The sequence below is a fragment of the Rhinoderma darwinii genome, chromosome 1 (genome assembly GCF_050947455.1).
Source record: "Rhinoderma darwinii isolate aRhiDar2 chromosome 1, aRhiDar2.hap1, whole genome shotgun sequence".
Classification (NCBI taxonomy): Eukaryota; Metazoa; Chordata; class Amphibia; order Anura; family Rhinodermatidae; genus Rhinoderma; species Rhinoderma darwinii.
In genome coordinates this window covers 161,406,846-161,429,461 of record NC_134687.1, presented here as the reverse complement: position 1 = coordinate 161,429,461, position 22,616 = coordinate 161,406,846, and the positions used below count along the sequence as shown (strand labels likewise).

The 22,616-nt window shown below is 37.9% G+C and overlaps 1 protein-coding gene across 1 annotated transcript in view; it reads left to right on the top strand.

Annotated features, from left to right (window-relative positions):
• COL25A1 (collagen type XXV alpha 1 chain) overlaps positions 1 to 22,616 on the top strand; it is a 411,800-nt gene that overhangs the window by 354,884 nt on the left and 34,300 nt on the right. The window contains exons 25-30 of the mRNA XM_075860518.1: positions 72 to 116; positions 1,497 to 1,541; positions 7,638 to 7,718; positions 9,960 to 10,022; positions 16,213 to 16,263; positions 21,793 to 21,819. Coding sequence (XP_075716633.1) covers positions 72 to 116; positions 1,497 to 1,541; positions 7,638 to 7,718; positions 9,960 to 10,022; positions 16,213 to 16,263; positions 21,793 to 21,819 — 312 coding nt within the window. The remainder of the gene's footprint in view (positions 1 to 71; positions 117 to 1,496; positions 1,542 to 7,637; positions 7,719 to 9,959; positions 10,023 to 16,212; positions 16,264 to 21,792; positions 21,820 to 22,616) is intronic.

Sequence of the window (22,616 nt, the reverse complement as noted above, 5' to 3'; positions counted from 1 at the left end):
ACTAACCATGTCAGCTGTTTCTGGTATTACAGATTGCAGAATTGTAACTAAGTCCTTTTCTTTATTAACAGGGACCTCCTGGACCCCCTGGGCCAACTGGCACGCCTGGACCAAAGGTGTTTTTTTTAATATTTATTATTGACTAAGATAAGCAGAGACTCAAATATATAGATTTCTATTTGATACAAAGATATGAAATTTTTCTTTCGTTGCATGATGGGGCTTCTAGCGCTTTGCTGCCCTCTGGAGTTGATTTTTGTGTAATACAATGAAACAAAAACACTAACACTAATATTTCATCTTGCCTTTCAAAATGATAAAGGTATGCACAATATGTGGTAGAATCAATGGTTGGTTACATGCTGCTCATTCATAGAGGCGAGTCCATGGACAGGATACATGGGATACAATTACACAGGGATTTATTTATATCCAGCCCATAAGGCAAACTATAAGGAGAAGCATAATACAGACAAAAGTGGAAGCACCCTACCCTGGCAGCCATGGTCCCTGACATCACCCAAGGAACTTAGGACACTAGATGTGCATAGTCTTTCATTAAAGAGGCTCTGTCACCAGATTTTGCAACCCCTTACCTGCAAACGCTGATGCTGCTGCAGAATCAACTGTAGCCTCTGGTGCCGATGTGGCCGACACGATGCAGGACCTGTGAGTGACGACACAGATCTGCACTGTCAGAAGCTGGGCGTTCTGAAGAGAAGTGGATGATACTTCTCTTCAGAGCGCCCAGCTAGTAAAAGTATTAAAAACGCCCCTATGTACGCACATAATACACGCCCACTTGGACTTTTACTTTTAAACACACCCACTTGGACTTTTGCAAGCCTCATTTGCATAACTACAAAAATGGTCATAACTTGGCCAAAAATGCTCGTTTTTTAAAAATAAAAACGTTACTGTAATCTACATTGCAGCGCCGATCTGCTGCAATAGCAGATAGGGGTTGCAAAATCTGGTGACAGAGCCTCTTTAAATGTAGAGAAGAATTCATATCTAGAATTGACTTGCACTAACAAATCATCCTTATCAGTTTTTAAAATTATCTATTTGTATGTAGTCATCCTGTGCATTGAACAATGTGTAACATACTGTAGCAGAGGTAATGCATGGAATAAAGTACAATGCAAAAACAGCTATAAATGGTTGTAATTTTACATTGCGATGAGGATTTCAATAAAATTGCAATTACACGCTCTGATATCACTGTTAGCAATGGGATTTCTCCCATTGGCTGTAAACATATAATTGTAGTAAGTGTGAGACTGCTATGTCATAAGATTTTACATGAAATATTTAACCTAGTTTGACTATGATCCATTTAGTTATGAGCCTTCTTGTCCTTTATATGGTTTGGTGGTTTTACACTGGGTCAGTCCCATGTTTTCAGCTTAAACCTGTTCGGAAATCATCCCACAACATGTTAAAGGTGTCTTGACAAATTGCCAAGCTCATGGTAATCTACATTGTTTCTACAGGGAGAGGGGGGCCCTGTTGGACCTCCAGGAATTGATGGGGAGCAGGTAAAGCATTTTCTCATTTATCAATCACAAACTGTCAATATCCTCATATAAAGGGGTTGAATGGGTATTGTAATGATGAAGGTGGGACATTTACACTTCAGGTAGAATATATTAAGGGTATATTCACACATCATGGCCATATTTTGGGAAAATCGCTGCAAAAAAATGTGATGTGACTGCGACATGTAAATAAACCCCAAAGGAATTGTATAAGTTTTAACATTCCCATTTCAATTTGTGGGTCTCATAAGTAAATGATGGAGTCTTGCTACTTGAACCCCCTTTATCCATGAACTGTTTGCAGTGTGGGAGCAGGAATACAGCATGGCAGTGTACCCATTGATATCAGTGGATGTCCATAAGTTTCCCACTTCCAGTCCCGAGAGCTGAGTAGTACAGTATGTGGCTCTCAGTGTTAGCTAAGATTGAAAGGTGATATAAAAATCGATACAATCCCTATGACATAAGTCATTCCTGGATATTTCATCTTTAGTATTGTATCAGATCATTTGTGTCTTTGGAGATATACTAATTTATTGATGTCCTGTTAGGAAATAGCAGAGTTTACATTTTTTATTATCTTCCCCTGACAACATAGTGTCATATTAATAACCTAATATCTACAACGCAGGAAAGTCTCTGAAGAAAAGATCTACAGAATCCATGTGATTTCCAATGTCATCTATAAATTAATAATCTTCATTCTAGATGTAAAGTGTACTTTGCGCTGCATCTGCACTGGGCCCTAGTTTACTAAAATATGTACATTTTGAAGGGCCCCTAAGTTACAAGACTTCAATCTGGCCCATTTCTCAGTGATGTTGGGTGTTATGTAGCTATTTAGTTCATAAACATATTCATGATTTTTACCTGTAAATGGCATGTCATGAGTTTAACCGCCGATTCCATTCTCGGCACTCTGCCGACATGTCTAGTTAGATGCCAGCAGAGTCTAAGGGAAGTATGTCAGACTACCACTTCCTCCTATAACCTCTGGAGTGAAGCAGTAGTCTAAAGCCATGTCATTGTCTGTTGTCATGACTATCCATGTAATTGCATGAGTAGGTAATAAATACACTTTGCAAATACATTTTTGGGTCTTAATGTAACTATTCAGACCCTAATTTGACTTTAAAGAGAATCCGCCATGATAACAGACCCTGTAAGAGATGCTACTGCATTTACTGAAGGGCGCCCCCAACACTCGTTCAGGACTATTCTGGCAGACAATATGTACATTTTGTGCACCTTTCAGCGGCACCTTCATTGTAATAGTGCCAGTAATGTAGTTACATGGTGCCTGTTGGCCGCTCACTTCTAGGGGCACACATTATTTACATATAAATCCATCATAGAGATTTCCAACATGCATGTCAATCGGAAGTAGTAAAAATGAACATTAGGAAGGCACACTGGGTGGCCATGGTAATAGCTTCATGTCTCTACTACGGTAGTCATTTTATCTAACGAAAATCAGTTTTCACTGGAAGTAGAAAACAAGATACATCCTATCAATTATATACATGATTTCATGGTAAATGTCTTTTAATAGTTTTCACAGGATAATGCATTCTAGTTGCAGATCTGCAAAATCGACCATTACTACTGGGTACAACGTACCACCATCTCTTCTATCACTCATTCATATGTACAGTATATTGTGTAATTCATATTTAAGGCATCATTCTCATCCATTTATTCTTTCACATCATAATGGAAAGGTCTAGGTTGGAGTGCTATATTACAGATATGGATTTTTTTTTTGGGGGGGGGGGAATTATCATATGGAAAATGCATTTCATTGACACATCTGAAGCATCTTCATAATTTGTGGGATGATTGTATCACATTATAACCACTGTTATTTCCTCAATGCACACATGTCTAGAATAGAATGTATTCAGCATGAATTCCCATCACTTTCCCTGTTGTAGATAACTCCAGTAAAAGCTATATAGATTATTATTGTTAGAATTATTATTATTATTATTATTATTATTATTATTTTTATTCTGTTAGAATATAACTTCACAATTAAAACAAGATTTTACATGATTTTGTAAAACTTTCTTTACCAAATAAGGCTATGTTCCCATCACGTTTGAACGTTTGTCATATCAATAAGGATTCATTGGCCTAACATATGCCAAAAGTGTCCTTATGCCCTACGCCAAGAAGGTAATATGTTGGCATACCTTACTGTATGGAATATCATCATAAACTATGCTGTCCAATTCATAGTTATCCAGTAAAAAAAGTATATCGCCTGGGATTTACAGCACAGCAAGCGTAATCTCGCGAGATCACGCTGTAAATTACAGCTTACAGTGAGATCACACTTGCTGTACTGTAAGTCACACACAAACGTTACCGAAGTGTCGGGATTGTGAATAGACATCCCATCCTGGCTGCAGGTGATGTTTATTAACTCTCAAGACGATTCAGTAACGTTAGTGTGTGTGTATGTGGCTGCACATAGTGATCTAGTAAGATCACTATGTGCAGTGTAAATGAATGGAGAGAAGTGTATGACGCTGATTGGTCACTGATTGGTCAGCGTCATACACTCCTCTGTACAACACCCAGTTGGTAAAAAGTAAAACACGCCCAGTTGTCTATTAAGAAAGTCATTAGCATAAAGCTAATATAGGTCATAACTCCGTCAAAAATGATTGTTTTTCTAAATAAAAACCACTGCTGTAATCTACATTACAGCGCCGATCACATTATGTACAATATAGGCCACTTATAATGTGGTGACAGAGCCTCTTTTAGTCATGATGCAAAACATACATGATTTCCCGGAGTGCCAAATGAGGAGCTCATCACTGCCACGTATGCAAATAAATAAATGACTTTCTTAGCAAATAAACAGTATATGGGACTATTTGTCCCTATGGCAAATACATCACACAGGAAATCGATGCTGTATGAAAAGGACTGTGGATTTAACATTAAAAACCCGGTTACAATAATGAATATATTAATATATATGCTAATTTTACATCTTTATATTTTTTTCTTGAAGACATCTCAAAAGATCTCATTTTTTGATTTTTTGTTTAAAAAGACAAAAAAAATTGAATTCTGTTCTATTCAGTACATTTTGAGTGTAAGGCAAATGCTAAGTAACAATATTTGAGGATAGAGCTATATTAGTATTAAAACATTGCAGTATTCATTTTCATGTCTATTCGCCAGTCATGTTACATTTCATACATTAATTGTAATTATTGTACATTATATGAATGGGACACATTGTGGGTTTTCAGTGACGGGATCCATTGGAATTGCATTAATCACCTAAGGTCACTTTTAATGCTTTAAACTCTTTTTCTGCGCTTGATAAAAAAAATAACATCACCGTTTTCATCTTATATAGTGAACATACTACATTTTATGAGCCAGTTCATGTATTAGGACATATCACATAATATATTGATGTGATTAATAACCTTCCATATTTAATTCCGTATATATAGTCACTGAAGAGCTGATGTTAAGGGCTTTGATTTCCATGGTAACTAAAGACGAGTGAACCAGCTGATAATTCACCCAAAACTGGAAATAAATTATAATAGAATAGCACATGATGCTTAGTGTAGAGATTACAACCACACTAAAAATTTATATTCAGGAAATCATTTATTTGTGAACTCTACAAGTATATAACCTCTGTGTAAAGTCAAACGCAACCCTATAGTATACAAGTTTTAAGACTTAAATTTTTTTTTTAAAACCCTGTGCATATAGAGTTCACACTTAGAAAACTTGCCTTCTTCATATAAACATGTACTGTATTTACATATGCTGAATCATTTTTTGCCAGTGAGCCCAAGTCTGTCCATTTCAACACCCTTTCAGGCCTGCCGCTGAAGCTTGCCTTTGAGGCATCTGAAAGAATTTTCCAAACTTCAGTGGATCTTCTGCCTATAAAACACCCTGAATATTACAGATAGAAGTGACCATTTCTTGAGATATTATGTGAAATACTCGAATAGCCTTGTTGTCCACTGACAATCTTTGTTTCCTGAAGTTCCCTCACAAAAAATGGTTCAAGAAACCACCCTTGAAAAGTTTCTAAATCTCTATTGAAAGCCTTGAGTTTAAAATGACAAAAAGAGTCATGGATTCCATCTACATTTCCACAAAGTAATCCGGTCTTTGTTCTTCCTGAAGCATGTGGCACCATCAGTGTCTTATTGCGTGAACACTACCAGAAGAGACGCGTTTGAACTGAACATTTGGAACGTCAAAAGTTTATGTTGTGCGATAGACTGTCAAAATATTGTACGGTACAGTTCTGCAGCTTAGACCCCAGCAATTCACCGCTGGGCATCCTGATAAGTCATGGAACAATTAACATTATTGCTGCCCCAATAGCCCTTGATGACTTCATTATTTCACTTGATGCTACAATGGAGCTCATCAATGTTACATTTCACAGAATAGAGAATGGCGTTCATCACTTTTAGGCTGATTGTTTGGATCATATGCTTCTTATTGACATGATATTATTGTTTATTAGGCTTGCCTCGAACATGGTGATTTGTTCAGTATACAAAGCTCAGCCTCAGCTCTTGTTTCTCTCCTGTATCAGGATTTACAATGTATTTAGTGATTAATGAATTTTATTTATCTTTACCATATTTAGTGTTCTCATACACATCTATCTATCTATCTATCTATCTATCTATCTATCTATCTATCTATCTATCTATCTATCTATCTATCTATCTATCTATCTATCTATCTATCTATCTATCTCATATCTATCTATCTATCTATCTATCTATCTATCTATCTATCTATCTATCTATCTATCTATCTATCTATCTATCTATCTATCTCATATCTATCTATCATCTATCTATCTATCTATCTATCTATCTATCTATCTATCTATCTATCTATCTATCTATCTATCTATCTATCTATCTCATATCTATCTATCTATCTATCTATCTATCTATCTATCTATCTATCTATCTATCTATCTATCTATCTATCTATCTATCTATCTATCTATCTATCTATCTATCTCATATCTATCTATCATCTATCTATCTATCTATCTATCTATCTATCTATCTATCTATCTATCTATCTATCTATCTATCTATCTATCTATCTATCTATCTATCTATCTATCTCATATCTATCTCTCTCTCTCTCTATCTATCATCATATCTAGTGTACCTGCTTATGCTGCAGTGTCTGATTATTCATTTGATGCAATTAAACCTACTAAATTTGCTCAGCTTTTAAGCAATAGTTTGTGAAATTAATTCTTGTGATTAAACTCCAAGCTATGGATTAATATAGAATTTTGGGCATACTATTTATAATGTTCTCTGATCTAGAAAAATAACTTTACCACAGGTTACGTAGCTGTATGAGACAGAATACCTACTACTGAGTCTATTGAGTTGTGATGACTCTCTAATGTTTAAATATAAGGCCTCATGCACACGACCGTAGTGTTTTTCTGGTCCGCAAATTCCAGGACCGTGTTCCGTGAAATGTCATCCGCAGTTCATCCGTATGTAATCCGCAGTTCATCCGTATGTAATCCGCAAAATGCGGATGAAAAAAAAAAAGCCTAGGTAAAACAGGATGACGACAGAACTCATTCCCGGTCGTCGCCTAGCAACATTTCCGCATGTCCGCAAATCCGTGCCGCAGAAACTCAGGACATGTCTTATTACGGGCCGCAAATTCGATGCGGACATGCCAATAGAAGTCAATGGGCCCGTGGAAATTGCGGATACACCTCCGTGTGTCATCCGCAGTTTGCGGATTTGCGGAAATGTTGCTAGGCGACGACCGGGAATGAGTTCTGTCGTCATCCTGTTTTACCTAGGCTTTTTTTCTTCATCCGCATTTTGCGGATTACATACGGATGAACTGCGGATTACATACGGATGAACTGCGGATGACATTTCACGGAACACGGTCCTGGAATTTGCGGACCAGAAAAACACTACGGTCGTGTGCATGAGGCCTAACTGTTATCATGTAGTTTATAGAAAAATATTGATCAATTCTTTTGAATTTCTTAAGAAGTTTTATTCAAGTTTTTGTTGTGCCCAACAGGGGCCTAAAGGTTCTAAAGGAGACCATGGAGAAACTGGTATTTCGGGAGAAAAAGGAGGAATTGGACTACCTGGACTGCCTGTAAGTGTCAATAGCCGAATTAACACAGTCTGTAATCTACCTTCGTTTTCTCCTTCGTTAATTTCACATCTTGTTCAGTTCCTTTTTACTCTTTGCAGTATAGAAAATAAATCTTCTTTTGCTATTTGGAAACCATCAGCAATGTTCTTTTGATGGATCTATTATTCCTATTTGATTTGTCCTGCTGCAACAGGAATGTTGATTTGATTTTTATTGATATGTTAATTAAGGATGCTTATGGAATAATGATATAAGCTGCAGGATAAATTAATGTACACAAGCCATAAAGAGTAAAAAAAAAATTCTGAAAGAAAATCCTTTGACAGCAGCTTATTGACTATGATTGATTTTACGTTTGCTAAGTATATGAGCAATGTTCGGATGTCATTTGAATATATTTGAATATTTAAGTAAGTTTGAATTAGATCAATTCTCTCTTGAAAACTGCATACTCATCGACACATGCTCTATTTATATATACAACTGATCTTGAAGTAGGAAATGTGTCTAGGATAATATTAAATAACTGTACAGATACGATTGTGGGAAGTATGTGATGTGAATTTTATTATTGTATCAAAGTTTATACATATATTTTATTATCTTATCAATGACTTTATTATTGATACAGCCCATACAAGTGTAATAAGTACAATGTATTTAGAAAGGAACTATATCTCAGAAATATTTACATATCTCTTACTTCTTAGGACACAACACGATTTGTTTATGGGAATATGATAACATAGTGGTTAGCATGGCTGACCTACAGCACTTGGGCATTAGTTGTTTTTTTTACCCTAAATTCTATGTTAATATATGGGTTATAAAGCATATATGCTACTTAAAATAATCATTTATAAATAACTTACTGCCACTTTGATTGAACATGCTGATAAAATATTTTCTGCAAAAAATCATAAGTGACAACCAATATGACTGCAACAGAAAATGCCACTATATCTATAAGTAAATCAAACATAACAGCACAACTATTAGTTTATGCCACTATTTTCTGCAAAAAAAACACACAACTACAAAGCGGTTTTCCCATAATCATTATTTATCATCTATCCACAGGATAGGCGATAAATATCTGATCGGTGGGGGTCTGAAAGCTGGGACCCCCACCGATCACAAGAACAAGCTTACCTTGACTTTCCTGGTAGCCCAATTAGGAATGGAGCGGTAAAGCGCATGCTTGGCCACCGCTCCAATTATTTCTATGGGGCTGCTTGAAACAGCGCTCGGGAGCCCCATAGAAATGAATGAAGCGGTGGTCGAGCATGCGCACTACCGCTCCATTCCTATGGGGGCTCCAAGGAACGGCGAGGTAAACCCATTCTCATGATTGGTAGGGTTGCCAGTGGTCGGACCCCCACCGATCAGATATTTATCACCTATCCTGTGGATAAGTGATAAATAATGACTATGGGAAAACCCCTTTAATAAACCTGGTAACTTTTTACAAATCCACTTAGCCATGCCCCCTTTTCTAGACAATTTACAAAAGTGTCTAGTGAAGCTCAAAAAGTGTCTAAAACACTTAATAAATATGGCGCACGGGAATCTGCACCAGTTTTTTTACTCACTTTCAGACAGACTTCTGGGGAATTTTGATTAGTAAATTGTCCTAATTGTATTTAGAATTGAAGGGATCCTGAAAAGCAGAACTGTGCTACAAGTGTTATTTCTCTTACATTTCATAATTAGTATAAACTGGTTAGATTTAGATGTTAATTGATGTTAATGGAGAGTTTTACAATTTGCTTTTGTCACGTATTAAATGCTTTTAGGTCTCATGCACACGACTATATTACGACTGTACCAGTTGCAGACCATAATACGTCATCTATAGACTGCTATGGGACCATAGTGTACCTCCATATTGTATTCTCCCCTAGAAGCACTGCATTTAGGGGAAAATATGGTGCTTTAGACTAACACACTATATGGTGTCATGGGATCCGTGTATAAGGCTTTGCATGAAGTCTTATAATCATAATCAACTATTTTAGTTTCATTCATGAATTCTAGTTTTAAATACTGCAAAAGGTTTAAAATATTAACTCAAAGGTAATAGGAGTAGTTATAATAGATTAAGCATGTAAGGGGACATTTCCTGATCACATGTATGAGAGGTTTAGAAGTGGACATGAGATTATGATGCTGCGAGGTGCTCTTTATGGAACTCTTATGTAATGATTTTCCTTTCATTTTTAAATAATATTTGATTTCTAGGGTGCAAATGGATTGAAGGGTGAAAAGGGAGACCATGGTGCACCTGGACCACATGGATCTTCCGTAAGTAGATCTTGAGCAGTGGCTCATTAATACAGATACTTAATTACACCAAGTTATTAATTATGCAACCTGCATGTAACTAAGGCTATATATTATTTTTGTTCTGTTGTTATTACAGAAAAATGTAGAGAAATGTTTCCCATAAGGTCCCCATTGATTTCAATCAGATTTTCTTCATGGTGAATGCCATCAGTTGGCATCAGTTAAGCTGTGTTCCTTCACGTTTCAGTTGTTTTTGGTGGGCAGAATAGTGTGGCATGTTATACTGTTCTACCCAGTAAAAAAAAATATATAATTCTGTTGTTCCATTAAATTGAATGGCATCTATTATGCCTTCCATTTTAAACCGTTAAAAAGAAGTCCATTAGTATGAGTAGAATTGACACTATTGTCAACACAACCTCGTAAAGGTGTGTACACATGTGGCAGATTTGTTGCAGAAATTTCTATGTCTCAAAATCTGTCACTTAGACCTCAATGGGATAATTTCTGCAGAATGTGCGTGGATTTTTACAAATACCATTCAGATGCATTCAAAAGTTGCATAAATGTTTGCAAGAAATCTGCCACATGTGAACATTCCCTTTTAACCATATAGAGTTACACAGTTACATAGTTGATAAGGTTTGAAAAAGACACAGGTCCATCAAGTCCAATCTATAATCCTACCGTGTTAATCCAGAGGAAGGCAAAACCCTCATGAGGTTGATGCCTATTTCCTCATTAGGGGAAAAATTCCTCCCTGGCTCCAAATATAGAAATCAGAATAAATCCCTGCATCAATGTGCCATCTCCAGAATCTCGTACTCATGACCTGTAATATTATATTTTTCAAGAAGTAGTGTCACTGCTCTCACAGTAAAGAATCCCCGTCTGTGACGGTGGTGAAACCTTTTTTCCTCTAGACGTAGAGGATTCCTCCTTGCCCTTGTTACAGGCCTAGGTGTAAAAAGATCATTAGAAAGATCTCTGTACTGTCCAATTATATATATGTACATTGTAATTAGATCACCCCCAAAGCCGTCTTTTTTTCTAAACTGAATAGCCCCAAGTTTGATAACCTTTCTTGGTACTGCAATCCGCCCATTCCCTTAATTACTTTGGTTGCCCTTTTTTGCACCCGTTCTAGTTCAGCCATGTCCTTCTTATAAACAGGTGCCCAAAATTGTACAAAATATTCCATGTGTGGTCTGACTAGTGATTTGAATAGAGGCAAATACTATGTTCTTGTCTTGAGCATCTATGCTTCTTTTGGTGGATCCCATGATTTTATCTGTCTTGGCAGCAGCTGACTGGCACTGGTTGCTAGAGGTAAATGTACTGTCCACCAATATCCCCAAATCTTTTTCAGTAGCATTTTTATCCAGTGTTTTACCATTTAATGCATTATTGTAAAATTAGTTTCTTTGGCCCAAGTGCATAACCTGACATTTATCCACATTAAACTTAATTTGCCATTTCTCTGCCCAAACCTCCAGCTTCCCCAAATCCCTCTGTAGTATTACATCATTCTACTCTGCCTTGATTACTTTACAGAGCTTAGTATCCTCTGCAAATACTGAAATTATACTCCGTAAACCGTCTACAAGGTCATTAATACACATATTAAAAAGAAGAGGGCCCAACACTTAAATTGAGTAGTGCCGCTTGCTAGTTTGCTTTTAGCGTATGTATATGACCTGAACCTACCTCTTCCAAAAACACCCACCATCAAAGCATCTATACAAGCCTGGCTCTCTTTACAGCTTACCATTAATCACAAACCTTTGGGATGCCCCCTTCAAGTCCCGTTAGATGTATTAGACGTAATGATTTCTAATTTATTTATCGAGGGAAGGATTGAAAAAGTTCTTCGACTTTTATCAGTGTCACATCTTGGTCCTTTGTCAGAATTAGCAAACTTATTTCAATTGCCTGAGAGGGACAGCAACAAATACCTCTAGATTAAAAATTGCTTAGGTACCTCTCCAGTTGCCATGGCTAGGTTACCCCTGCACATTTCTACTTATATTTCGAACCCGCTCAAGTTTAAGTTGGCATCTACTAGAGGTCTTTATAAAGTGTTGAATTGGGACGTGGAGATTTCTAAATGGGCTCCTTCTTTAAATTGGGAAACTGATTTTCAGAAGTCTTTTTCTACCAATCAATGGAATAGTGCTATTGTCTGGTCCATGAAATCTTCCTTGTGTTTGAACTTACTTGAGGTGTACCATAAACTGTCAATGCAGTGGTACTTGACTCCTTCCAATCTAGCTTGTATCTATCCCGCCTTTTGTAGCTTATGCTGGAGATCATGCGGTCAAATTGGTACTTTGTACCATATATTGTGGGATTGTCCCATACTTTAAACGTTTTGGAAGGATATTTTTACATTTTTGTAGACTATTATGGGATTAAATGTGATTGTTAACCCAGCTTTGGCGTTACTTTCGCTGGGAGTGGAGAGAATACCCACTGATTTCAGACGCTTAGTACGTCACATTTTGCCTTCTGCTAAACTATTGATAGGTATGGCTTGGAAGTCTCCGATGTCCCCAAATATGAATGCATTATTTGAGATGGTATCGACTCATTGTTTGTATTAATGTCTTTTTTATGTCAGTCAAAACAGATATCATTCTTTTAACATGTTTTGGAATCCTTGGATTTTCAAACCCTCATATGATGGCTGATTTTTACTTTTCAGTGCTACCCACTTAGGGCTTGGTAGTCCATGTAATAGGCTTTTCCTTGCCTTACCTCCATTCCCTATTCCCCTTCATATTCCTGCCCCCTCCCTTATTTCCCCATTTCCTACATTCATAATGGACATGTTGTTCTATTGTTATTACTTTGACAGAATTGCTTATGACTGTGTTCATACTATATAAAGCTTTATCTATCTTTTATTTATTGTTTAAGCTCGTTTTTATATGACTTGAAAATGTAAAGATTAAAAAAAAAAAGAAGAAAAGGGCCTAATACTGTCCCCTGTGGAACTCCACTGGTAACTGTGACCCACTCTGAGGATGTACCATTAATAACCACCCTCTGTTTTCTATCACTGAGCCAGTTGTTAACCCAATTACACCTATTTCCCCCAGTACCTGCATTTTCATTTTATATACCAACCTTTTATGAGTCACAGTAGGGCTGGGCGATTGTGACCTAAATCAAAATCACGATTAATTGAACATGTAACCTTGATTATGACTAATTAACGATTATTCAGACCACACCCCTTTTGCAGCCCTTTTGCATGCCACGCCCCCATTTGCATGCTACGCCATTGAATTAATATTTATCCCCTGAGCCTATTGTATACTATTGTATATAATATACCCCATGACACTGCCCCCACAAAGTATATTTCCCCATACCTGCCCCGCACACATCATAATGCCCCCATATCTGCTCCCACACTACCCTCCACATAGTGTAATGCCCCTATAGCTGCCCTCCACACAGTACAATGCCCCATAGCTGTCCCCAATTAGTATAATGCCTCCCGTAGCTGCCCCCACACAATATAGTGCCCCCATAACTGCCTTCCGCACATTATAATGCCCCTATATCTGCCCTCACACAGTTTAATGCCCCCATAGCTTCCCCCACACAGCATAATGCCTCATAACTGCCCTCCACACAGTATAAAATCCCCCATAGCTGCCCCACACATTATAATGCCCCGTAGCTGCCCCCACACTGTATAATGCCCCACAGCTGTTCCCACGCAGTATAATGACCCCATAGCTGTCCCCACACAGCCCCAATAGTGCCTAATAAAAATAATAAAATACATGCTCGCCTAACCCTGTTCCAACAAAGAGTGAAGATCCTCTGCTCCTCCGGTCTGTGTGGCTCGGCGCGGAGAGGTGCGATTACGTCACTGCCTTGCGTCTGTCTGTGCTGAGCCATGAGCGTCTGGCGATACATAGTGAATGGTAGAGCAGGGACCATACAGCCCCTGCTCCACCATTGGATTCAACGGTATCTGCGTCCTGTAGACACAGAGTTAAAACCGGTAAAAACATCTAAAAAAACGAAATGCGCAAGATGACGTCGAATAATTGCGCTGAATTTCGTTGTTTTGTTTTATTAATTGCCTAGCCCTACGACACAGTATTAAACGCCTTTGAAAAGTCTAGATACACCACATCCACAGCCTTACCCAGGTCCAGTCTAGAACTTACCTCCTCATAAAATCTAATCAGATTCAGATTAGTTTGTCACTACCGATCCCTCATAAACCCATGCTGATTCTGCATTAACAGTTTATTTTCATTGAGATACTCGAGAATAGCATCTATTAGCAAAGCCTCAAATATTTTACCCACAATGGAGCTTAAACTTACAGGTCTATAGTTTCCAGTCTCACTTTTTGACCTCTTTTTGAATATTGGCACCACATGAATGTAATATTAATATTTTTTTGGACTGGAATAATTTTTTTGTTTAGAATATTCTAACAGTTATTTGCACATGATCCCAATAAACACAAGTATCATCTAAACTGAAATCATATTCATGATGGCCTGATAGATGTTGAAGTACTTGGCATCATGCAATACCTATTCCCAATACCAATGCTTGAAAATGCCTTCATTGAGGAGGTGAAATGTTGCAGTGAATGTTTGGTGAATAAATTCACTTTTATTTTTGAGTGCTGCTTCTTTGCTCATTTTTGGATATTCCCAATACCTAATACTCCAAGGTTCTTGGAGTTTATGGTACAGGTACGGAAGCCTATCAGGACCAGCCTCCTGATAGGCTTCCTGTCAGAGTGACAGGAAGTCACTGTGTCGTTCCCGATGCACACTGTCGGTGCATAGTACCAGGTGGTGTTCACAAACTAATATACCACACATGATAGAATAGGTAGCATACTGTCATACAGTAATACTTTAAACTCAAGTAAATGTTGGTATTTCTTTTATCACTGAGATGTCATTGCTGCTAAGATCTTCATAGTATAACGCAGACAAGGCTCCTTTCAGACCTGTTCTTCTGTACGTCTTTTTAGATAAAAAGGAGGATCAGATCTTGGTGCAGGAGAGAGGGTAAGCATTCCCTCATATGTCTTAAAGGGACTCTGTCACAAGTTTATCAATTCCCTATTTCCTAACTAATCTAATTGGCGCTTTGCTGCTGATAACTACAGTGTGATTTGTTTTAAAAAAAATAATTATTATTTGCAAAGTTATTAGCATTTTTCTAAATATGCTAATGTGGCTCTAATAGCTGAAAAGGAGGTGACTCTTTCTTTTCACTCTGGGCGGTGTAATGTTTTCTGTATGACGCTGTCCAATCCTCATACAGCTTCTCCCCCTTCCCTGCCCAGCAACACAGCGTGGTCATATAGTATACAGCTTCCAATCCCGACTGTGTATTCAACTGGCGATATCTCCGGTTGTATCACAGCTAGAACTGCGATCCTGGTGTCATATGAAAGATTAGAATCTTCTCCTTTATATGACATCAGAACCGCTGATATGGCTGTTTGAAGTGATCCCCCTTCTTTCTAGAATGTGCCTCATACTGTGTGAAGCAACTTCATTCTGATAGGACAACGTCAGAGGCTGTGAGGTAGCTCCACCTCAGGAGAATCGCTGGTGCTGACACCCATTTGTCTAATGGAAAGGCTCATTTACATATTTAGAAAAATGCTCATAACTTTGCAAATAATAAAAGTTTTTTTTAAAACAAATCACGCTTTAGTCATCAGCAGCAAAGCACCTATTAGATTAGTTAGGAGATAGGGAATTAATAAACTAGTGACAGAGTCTCTTTAAGTGATTAGAAATGAGCCTTAGGCTTCATGCACAGGGCCGAAGTATGGGGCCTCTTCTGTACCTCCATTTGCCTCTGATTTAATATGTAGCGAAGAATAGCTCCATAAATATGGCTCTCGTCCGCCACCGTACAGACTCCATTCACATAGCTTGGCATGCATGGGGCCATAGACTGTATTATTTCCTTTTGATTTTAACATAATGTTGTTTTTTCCAACTTATACACCTATTCAGCTTGGAAGCTGAGGAGTTAAGCCATCATTTACATTATGCAAATGTGCTTGTTCACGCTTTGTAAAACGAGTTTAGTGATTGCAGCAGCAATTATCATCCACAATGAACCATTTCTAATGATTTTAGTGCTGCAGGGACTGGGTAGACTAAGCTTACAGTGCTCTCAATTTGCAATCTTTTCACAGATCATAGGTCCTCCTGGTCAACCGGGTCCTCATGGGCCCCCAGGCCCAATGGTAAGCTGATGATAATTGCTTTATATATTATTTGTATTATATGATCATAATAAAAAAAACAATAATTTGTGCTGACTATATTGTTAGACTACATATAACTGACAACTCCGGGAATGTATTTGTCTATTATATGAATACTCAATTACTAATGTTTATCATAAATGTCACCTAAAATAAAACTACCACTCATGTCGCCAAAAACAAGACATACAGCTTTAGCTATGCCTACTTCAAAATAAAAAAGTTATGGCTGTTGGAATCTGAAAAGGCATAAATAAAATAATTCTTCTGCACCCAAATTTCCTGCAGTAAAAGTGTTAAATTGCAAACTTTACTGCACGTAGCTGCCTCTCTCCTACTTAGGGTATGTTGACACTTTTTTGTGGTCTTTTTGGATGTTTCCCTCGTTCTCGGGTCTTTTACATAGTGTGTCTAATGTCAGCAACCTGTGTGCAGCAGCGGCGCCCAGAGGTGAAGAGCACCCTGAAGCAAGGATCAGCAAGTAATAATTACAATATCTACTGGATCAAATCAGATAGATAACAGCTGGCACCAGGCCTCCTTGTCTCAGATATGGCTGCTACAGCGCTAGTAATGTCCCTTAACCCCTAGGCGAACCACAACGCAACTGTATGTCCTGGTGACCAGTGTCTTAGCACATCAGGACATACAGTTACTGCGCGGTTCCCGGTGCACACTGTCGGTCCCCGACAGCTGACACTCCACTGTTGCCAATCAGCGGCTCATCACCGCTAATTTCAGCAATTAACCACGTAAATGTGGTGATCAAGTGCAATCGCCGCATTTTAGGGGTTTCTAGCACATCGGCAGACCCCACGATGAAACCACGAGGTTTGCAGACGGTTAGCATGGCAAACGGAGGCCAAACAATGTAATCTGTGCCTGCCATGTACGGAAGCTTATCAGGACCAGCCTCCTGATAGGCTTCCTGTCAGAGTGACAGGAAATCACTGTGTCATTCCCGATGCACACTGTCGGTGACACTGTGCATCGGGAACCTGGAGGTCAGCTGTCCCTGACAGCTGACACTCCACTGTTGCCGATCAGCGGCTCATCGACTCTGGCTGGTCCTCATAGGCTTACTGTCAGAGTGATTGTGATGTCACACTGACAGTTGGAATACATTACACTACCTAGGTAGTGTAATGTATTCTAGCAGAGATCAGAGCTGCAGGTAAAAAAAAAAAAGTGTAAAAAGGTTAATAAAAATGTTTTATAAAAGTGTAAAAATTATATTTTTTTTTATCTAAGTCTTTTATTATAGGAAAAAAATGTAAACGTTAAAAAAAGTATTCATATTTGGTATCACCGGGTTCGTAACGACCCAAACTATAAAACTATAATATTATTTTTCCCACACAGTGAACACCGCAAAAAAACATAAACAAAAAAACAATGCCAGAATCACTATCAATAAAAACTACAACCCGTCCCACAACAAACAAGCCCTTACACAGCTTTGTTGACTGAAAAATAAAAAAGTTATTGGTCTCAGAATATGGTGACACAAAAAATAAATTACTTTATAAAAAAACGATTTTAGGCCCCAAGCATGAACGTGCTTTTGCGGCCGCAATTCCCCGAAAATCCACAGGAGAATTGTGTCCCCCTATTCATTAATATGGGGCCATGCACACTACCATGGTTTTCACGGTCCATGCATGGCCTCGGAGCCGCAGATAGAACGGGCAAGTCTTATTACGGCCGTGTTCTGCGGTCCAGGCTCATTGAAAATATTGGCCGAGATTTGCGGCCGGCTCGCGGCTGTCACTCTGTGGATGTGCACATGGCTACGGTCGTGTGCATGAGGCCTTATTGTGCAAATGCTGCAAAACATAAAAAAAACTAGATACATATGGTATCACAGTAATCATACCGACTTGCAGAATAAAGTACAATATAACTTACAGCGCATGGTGAACGCTGTAAGAAATAAAGAACTTAAAAGGCCCAAATCACTGTTTTTTGGTCACCTTAGCTCTAAATAAAATGTAATAAAAAGTGATTAAAAAGTTGTATTTACCAAAAAATGGTACAATAAAAACGACAGCTCGTCCCGCCAAAAATAAGCCCTCACACCGCTCCATTGATAAAAATAAAAAAGTTATGGCTCTCAGAATGTTTTGATACAAAACAGTTGAATAGTTTTTTCTATGTAAAAGTAGTAAAATATAAAATAAACCTATATAAATTTGGTATCAACGTAATCGTATTGAGACGCAAAATAAAGTTAAGTTGTCTTTTTTACTGGTGCAAGCAGTAAAAACGAAACCCAAAAAACAATAAAGGAATCAGTTTTTTCCAATTTCACCCCACAAAGAATTTTATTTTCAGTTTCCCAGTACATTATATGGTACTTTAAATGGTTCAATTAAAACTACAGCTCCTCCCACAAAAAATAAGCCCTCACACCACTCTATTGATGGAATAATAAAAAAGTTATGGCGTTTGGAAGGCGGTGAGTGAAAAACGAACATGAAAAAGCTAAAAAAGGATCAGCCCTGAAGGGGTAATTAATTTCTGATAAAAAAAACATTTATGACCACATGTGGGGTATTGCCATACTCGGGAGAAATTGTTGTACAAATGTTGTGTGGCTTTTTATCCCTCATGAAAATGAAAAAAATCAACATTTTAGTGTTCAAAAATTTTGATATTCATTTTCACTGCCTAAACTCAACTAAATTCTGCCCAAAAAAGTATACACCTAGAAAAAATTCTTGAGGGGCGTAATTTCAAAAATGGGGTCACTTTTGGCGGGTTTCCACTGTGTTGGTCCCTTCAGTGCATTGCAAACGCGACATGGCACCGAAAACCATTCCAGGAAAATCTGCGCTCCAAAATCCAAATATCGCTCCTTCCCTTCTGAGCCCTGCTGTGGGTCCAAATAGCAACACATATGGGATTTATTAACAAATATGGGGTATTGCCGTAATCGGGGGAAGATACTTTCCAAATGTTGGGGTGCATTTTCTTCCCTATTCCTCATAAATATTAAAAATGTCTATGTTTTTTCAGAAAAAAAGTAGATCTTTATTTTCACGGGCTAACTCCAATAAATATAGCAAATACCTGTGGGGTCAAAATGCTAACTATACCCCTAGATAAATTCTTTGAGGGGTGTAGTTTCCAAAATGGGGTCACATTTGGGGGTTTCCACTGTTTTGGCACCACAAGACCTCTTCAAACCTGACCTGGTGCCTAAAATATAATTTTAAAAAAAAAGGAGGCCCCAAAATCCACTAGGTGCTCCTCTGCTTCTAAGGCCTGCGTTTCAGTCTATTAGCGCACTAGGGCCACATGTGGGATATTTCTAAAAACTGCTGATTTGTGTTTCTCTGGTAAAATCTTCTGTGTTACAGAATTTTTTTTATTAGGGCCTGTTCACATCAGCGTTGACTTTCCGTTGAGGGGTTCCGTCGGAGGTTTCCGTCGTGGAACCCGCAACGCAAAGTAAAACGGAAACTTTAGCTTCCATTTGCATCACCATTGATATCAACATTGCTAATGGTTTCTGTTTTTTAGACAGAAAAAATAACTGCGCTATTGATTCCGTCTAAAAAACTGAAACCTGACGGAACGGTGACAAACGGAAACTATTAGCAATGTTTTCGTCACCATTGATATCAATAGTGATGCAAACGAAAGCTAAGGTTTCCGTTTGACTTTCCATTGAGGGGTTCCATGACGGAAATCTCCGACGGAACCCCTGAACAGAAAGCGAACGGTGATGTGAACCGGCCCTAACAAATGAATTTCGGCAAAAAAAAATTTCATTTCCCCTCTACTTTGCTTTATTTCCTTTGAAACGCCTAAAGGGTTAAGAAACTTTCTGAATGCTGTTTTGAATACTTTGAGGGGTGCAGTTTTCAAAATGGGGTGATTTATGGGACTTTCTAAAATATAAGGCCCTCAAAGCCACTTCAGAACTGAACTGGTCTCTGAAAAAATAGCCTTTTGAAATTTTCTTGAATATGTGAGAAATTACTTCTAAAGTTCTAAACCTTGTAACATCCTAGAAAAATAAAAGGACATTCAAAAAAACGATGCAAACATAAAGTAGACATATGGGAAATGTTAACTAGTGACTATTTTGTGTGGTATTACTATCTGTTTTACAAGCAGATGCATTAAAATTTTGACAAATGCTAATTTTTGCAAATTTACCCAAAATTTTGGTGTTTTTCACTAATAAATATTGAATTTATGGACCAAATTTTTCCACTAACATATAATACAATATGTCACGAGAAAACAATATCAGAATCACTTGGATAGGTAAAAGCATTCCCAAGTTATTACCACACAAACTAACACATGTCAGATTTTTAAAAATTGGCTGTGCCACAAGGCCAAAATCGGCTGTGTCCTGAAGGGGTTAAGATATGCCTGATTAAGTGTGTGCCTGGCGCTGCAGAGCTCAGAGTGGTGGGCTGTTTAAAGTTACATATAGTGCCTGGTAATCACTGCATGGCTGCAACACCAGACACACCTTTGCAGATGTCTGGGTCCACCAGGCTTAGGGGGCTCAAGGTGATCTGGGAAAACATACTCTAAGCTTGTCAAAACGAGGATGCAGTTGACAGGGGGCCCAAGGGCCCTCATATACCTGGAGCCAGCCCTGGTAGGAAGTATGTGCCTTCAATATCGCCGCCTCAGGGAGGTTTTTAAAAATAAAAACAAATAGCCACAACATAAAAAAAATATTTCTAAAAAAATATTTGTAAAAAATATTAATGAAATATTAATGAAATTTAAAATATTTTTTTTTTATTGAATACATGACACATTCCCTTTAAAACACAACAGATTTAATTGTTTAGCCTATGATTTCCAAATGATGTTCTTCAGTCTGTTGTACAGTCGATTACTAATCATGGAATTTAGCATTCCGAGTCTTATTTATGAAAACTAGTGTAGCCAACTATAGGCAGTGCCGGATTAAGGTTGGTGAAGGCCTGAAGTTCAGGTCACTCACCTGAGCCCCTATTGCAGCCACATAAAGGAGAGGTGGCCACAAATGTGCATAGGCCTCTCCACATGGCAGACACAAAGGCCATTGTCTGTAGCCACACAGATATGTATCCACCTTTCCACCACTTTTCGACTGGGATTACTTGACAGCCATTAGGGCAGCAGCATTTTTCCCAGAGGGGGGGTCTCAGAGGTGAGCAGTGTATAGACTACCCGCATAAATAATGACTACTAAATAGAAAATGTTGGGTGTTACCGATGACAAGAACTAGCCTGGGTACGGAGAATGGGTGTTGGAGGACCCTTAGTTCCTCAAGGAGGTGGAGGTCCTAGGGCATGCACTACTTTTGCCCTCACAATAATCCGGACCTGAAAAGTAGTGTTTTGCCCACATAGCACAATCAACTTCAAGCTGTCATTTTGGTAGTGCAGGTTACAAAATGAAGAGGAATGATCGTATATATTTCTACAGGCAACTCTTCCACTTTTATAACTCTTTATTCTAAAAGTATATGTTATGTTTGCATTTTTCAGGGACCACATGGATTTTCAGGTCCAAAGGTAAGTTCAAGTGGATTAATGTAATTATTAAGGATAGCATGCGGCATGGATTTGTATATTTTGTGGATGTAACTTTATCAGTGCATGCTTATGTGTAATGTCTGTTTTGTGTTTTATGTATAAAAGCCTTAAAGCTCAGGGAGCAGATAACAATGACAGTGTTTTTCCACTACAGTAGAAATGTCATGCTGATTCCACTGTTAAGGAGGAATATCAATCAATAAATCAATCGATCAATCAATCGATCGATCGATCGATCAATCAATCAATCATTTAATCAATCAATCAATCATTTATTTAATCAATCAATCATTCTGACTGATGAAGCTTAGGGAGCATTATATTCATGTATTACTATTGAGCTTGAAGGTTTTCTGTAAAAGAGCTGGAAATTCCAATGTCTTTTCTGTATTAACGGACCTAAGCACACAAAACGACAGTGCTATTTATTACAGTATAATGAGTATGAATAGCGTTAACATTATTATTAAATACATTTGATATGTACAATACTGGAACATGGACTGAAGGTTTACGGTAAATAGTTATGGACAATCCCTAATGGAAAGAATGTTAAAATGTAGGTATTAATTATAAAGTTCTCATACTCCGTCAGTTTAACTAGTAAATTCTGTCTTACCTTTTACACTCAAGTATTAAACTCCAGCATTTAATTGGATTTTGGTTTTTCATGAAATAAATATGTAATATGTAATATATAATACTATGTTTTGGGTGTTTTTTTGGTACCGTATAATACAGAGTGGAATTTGCAGCAGTGTCAATAAGTGAACCTC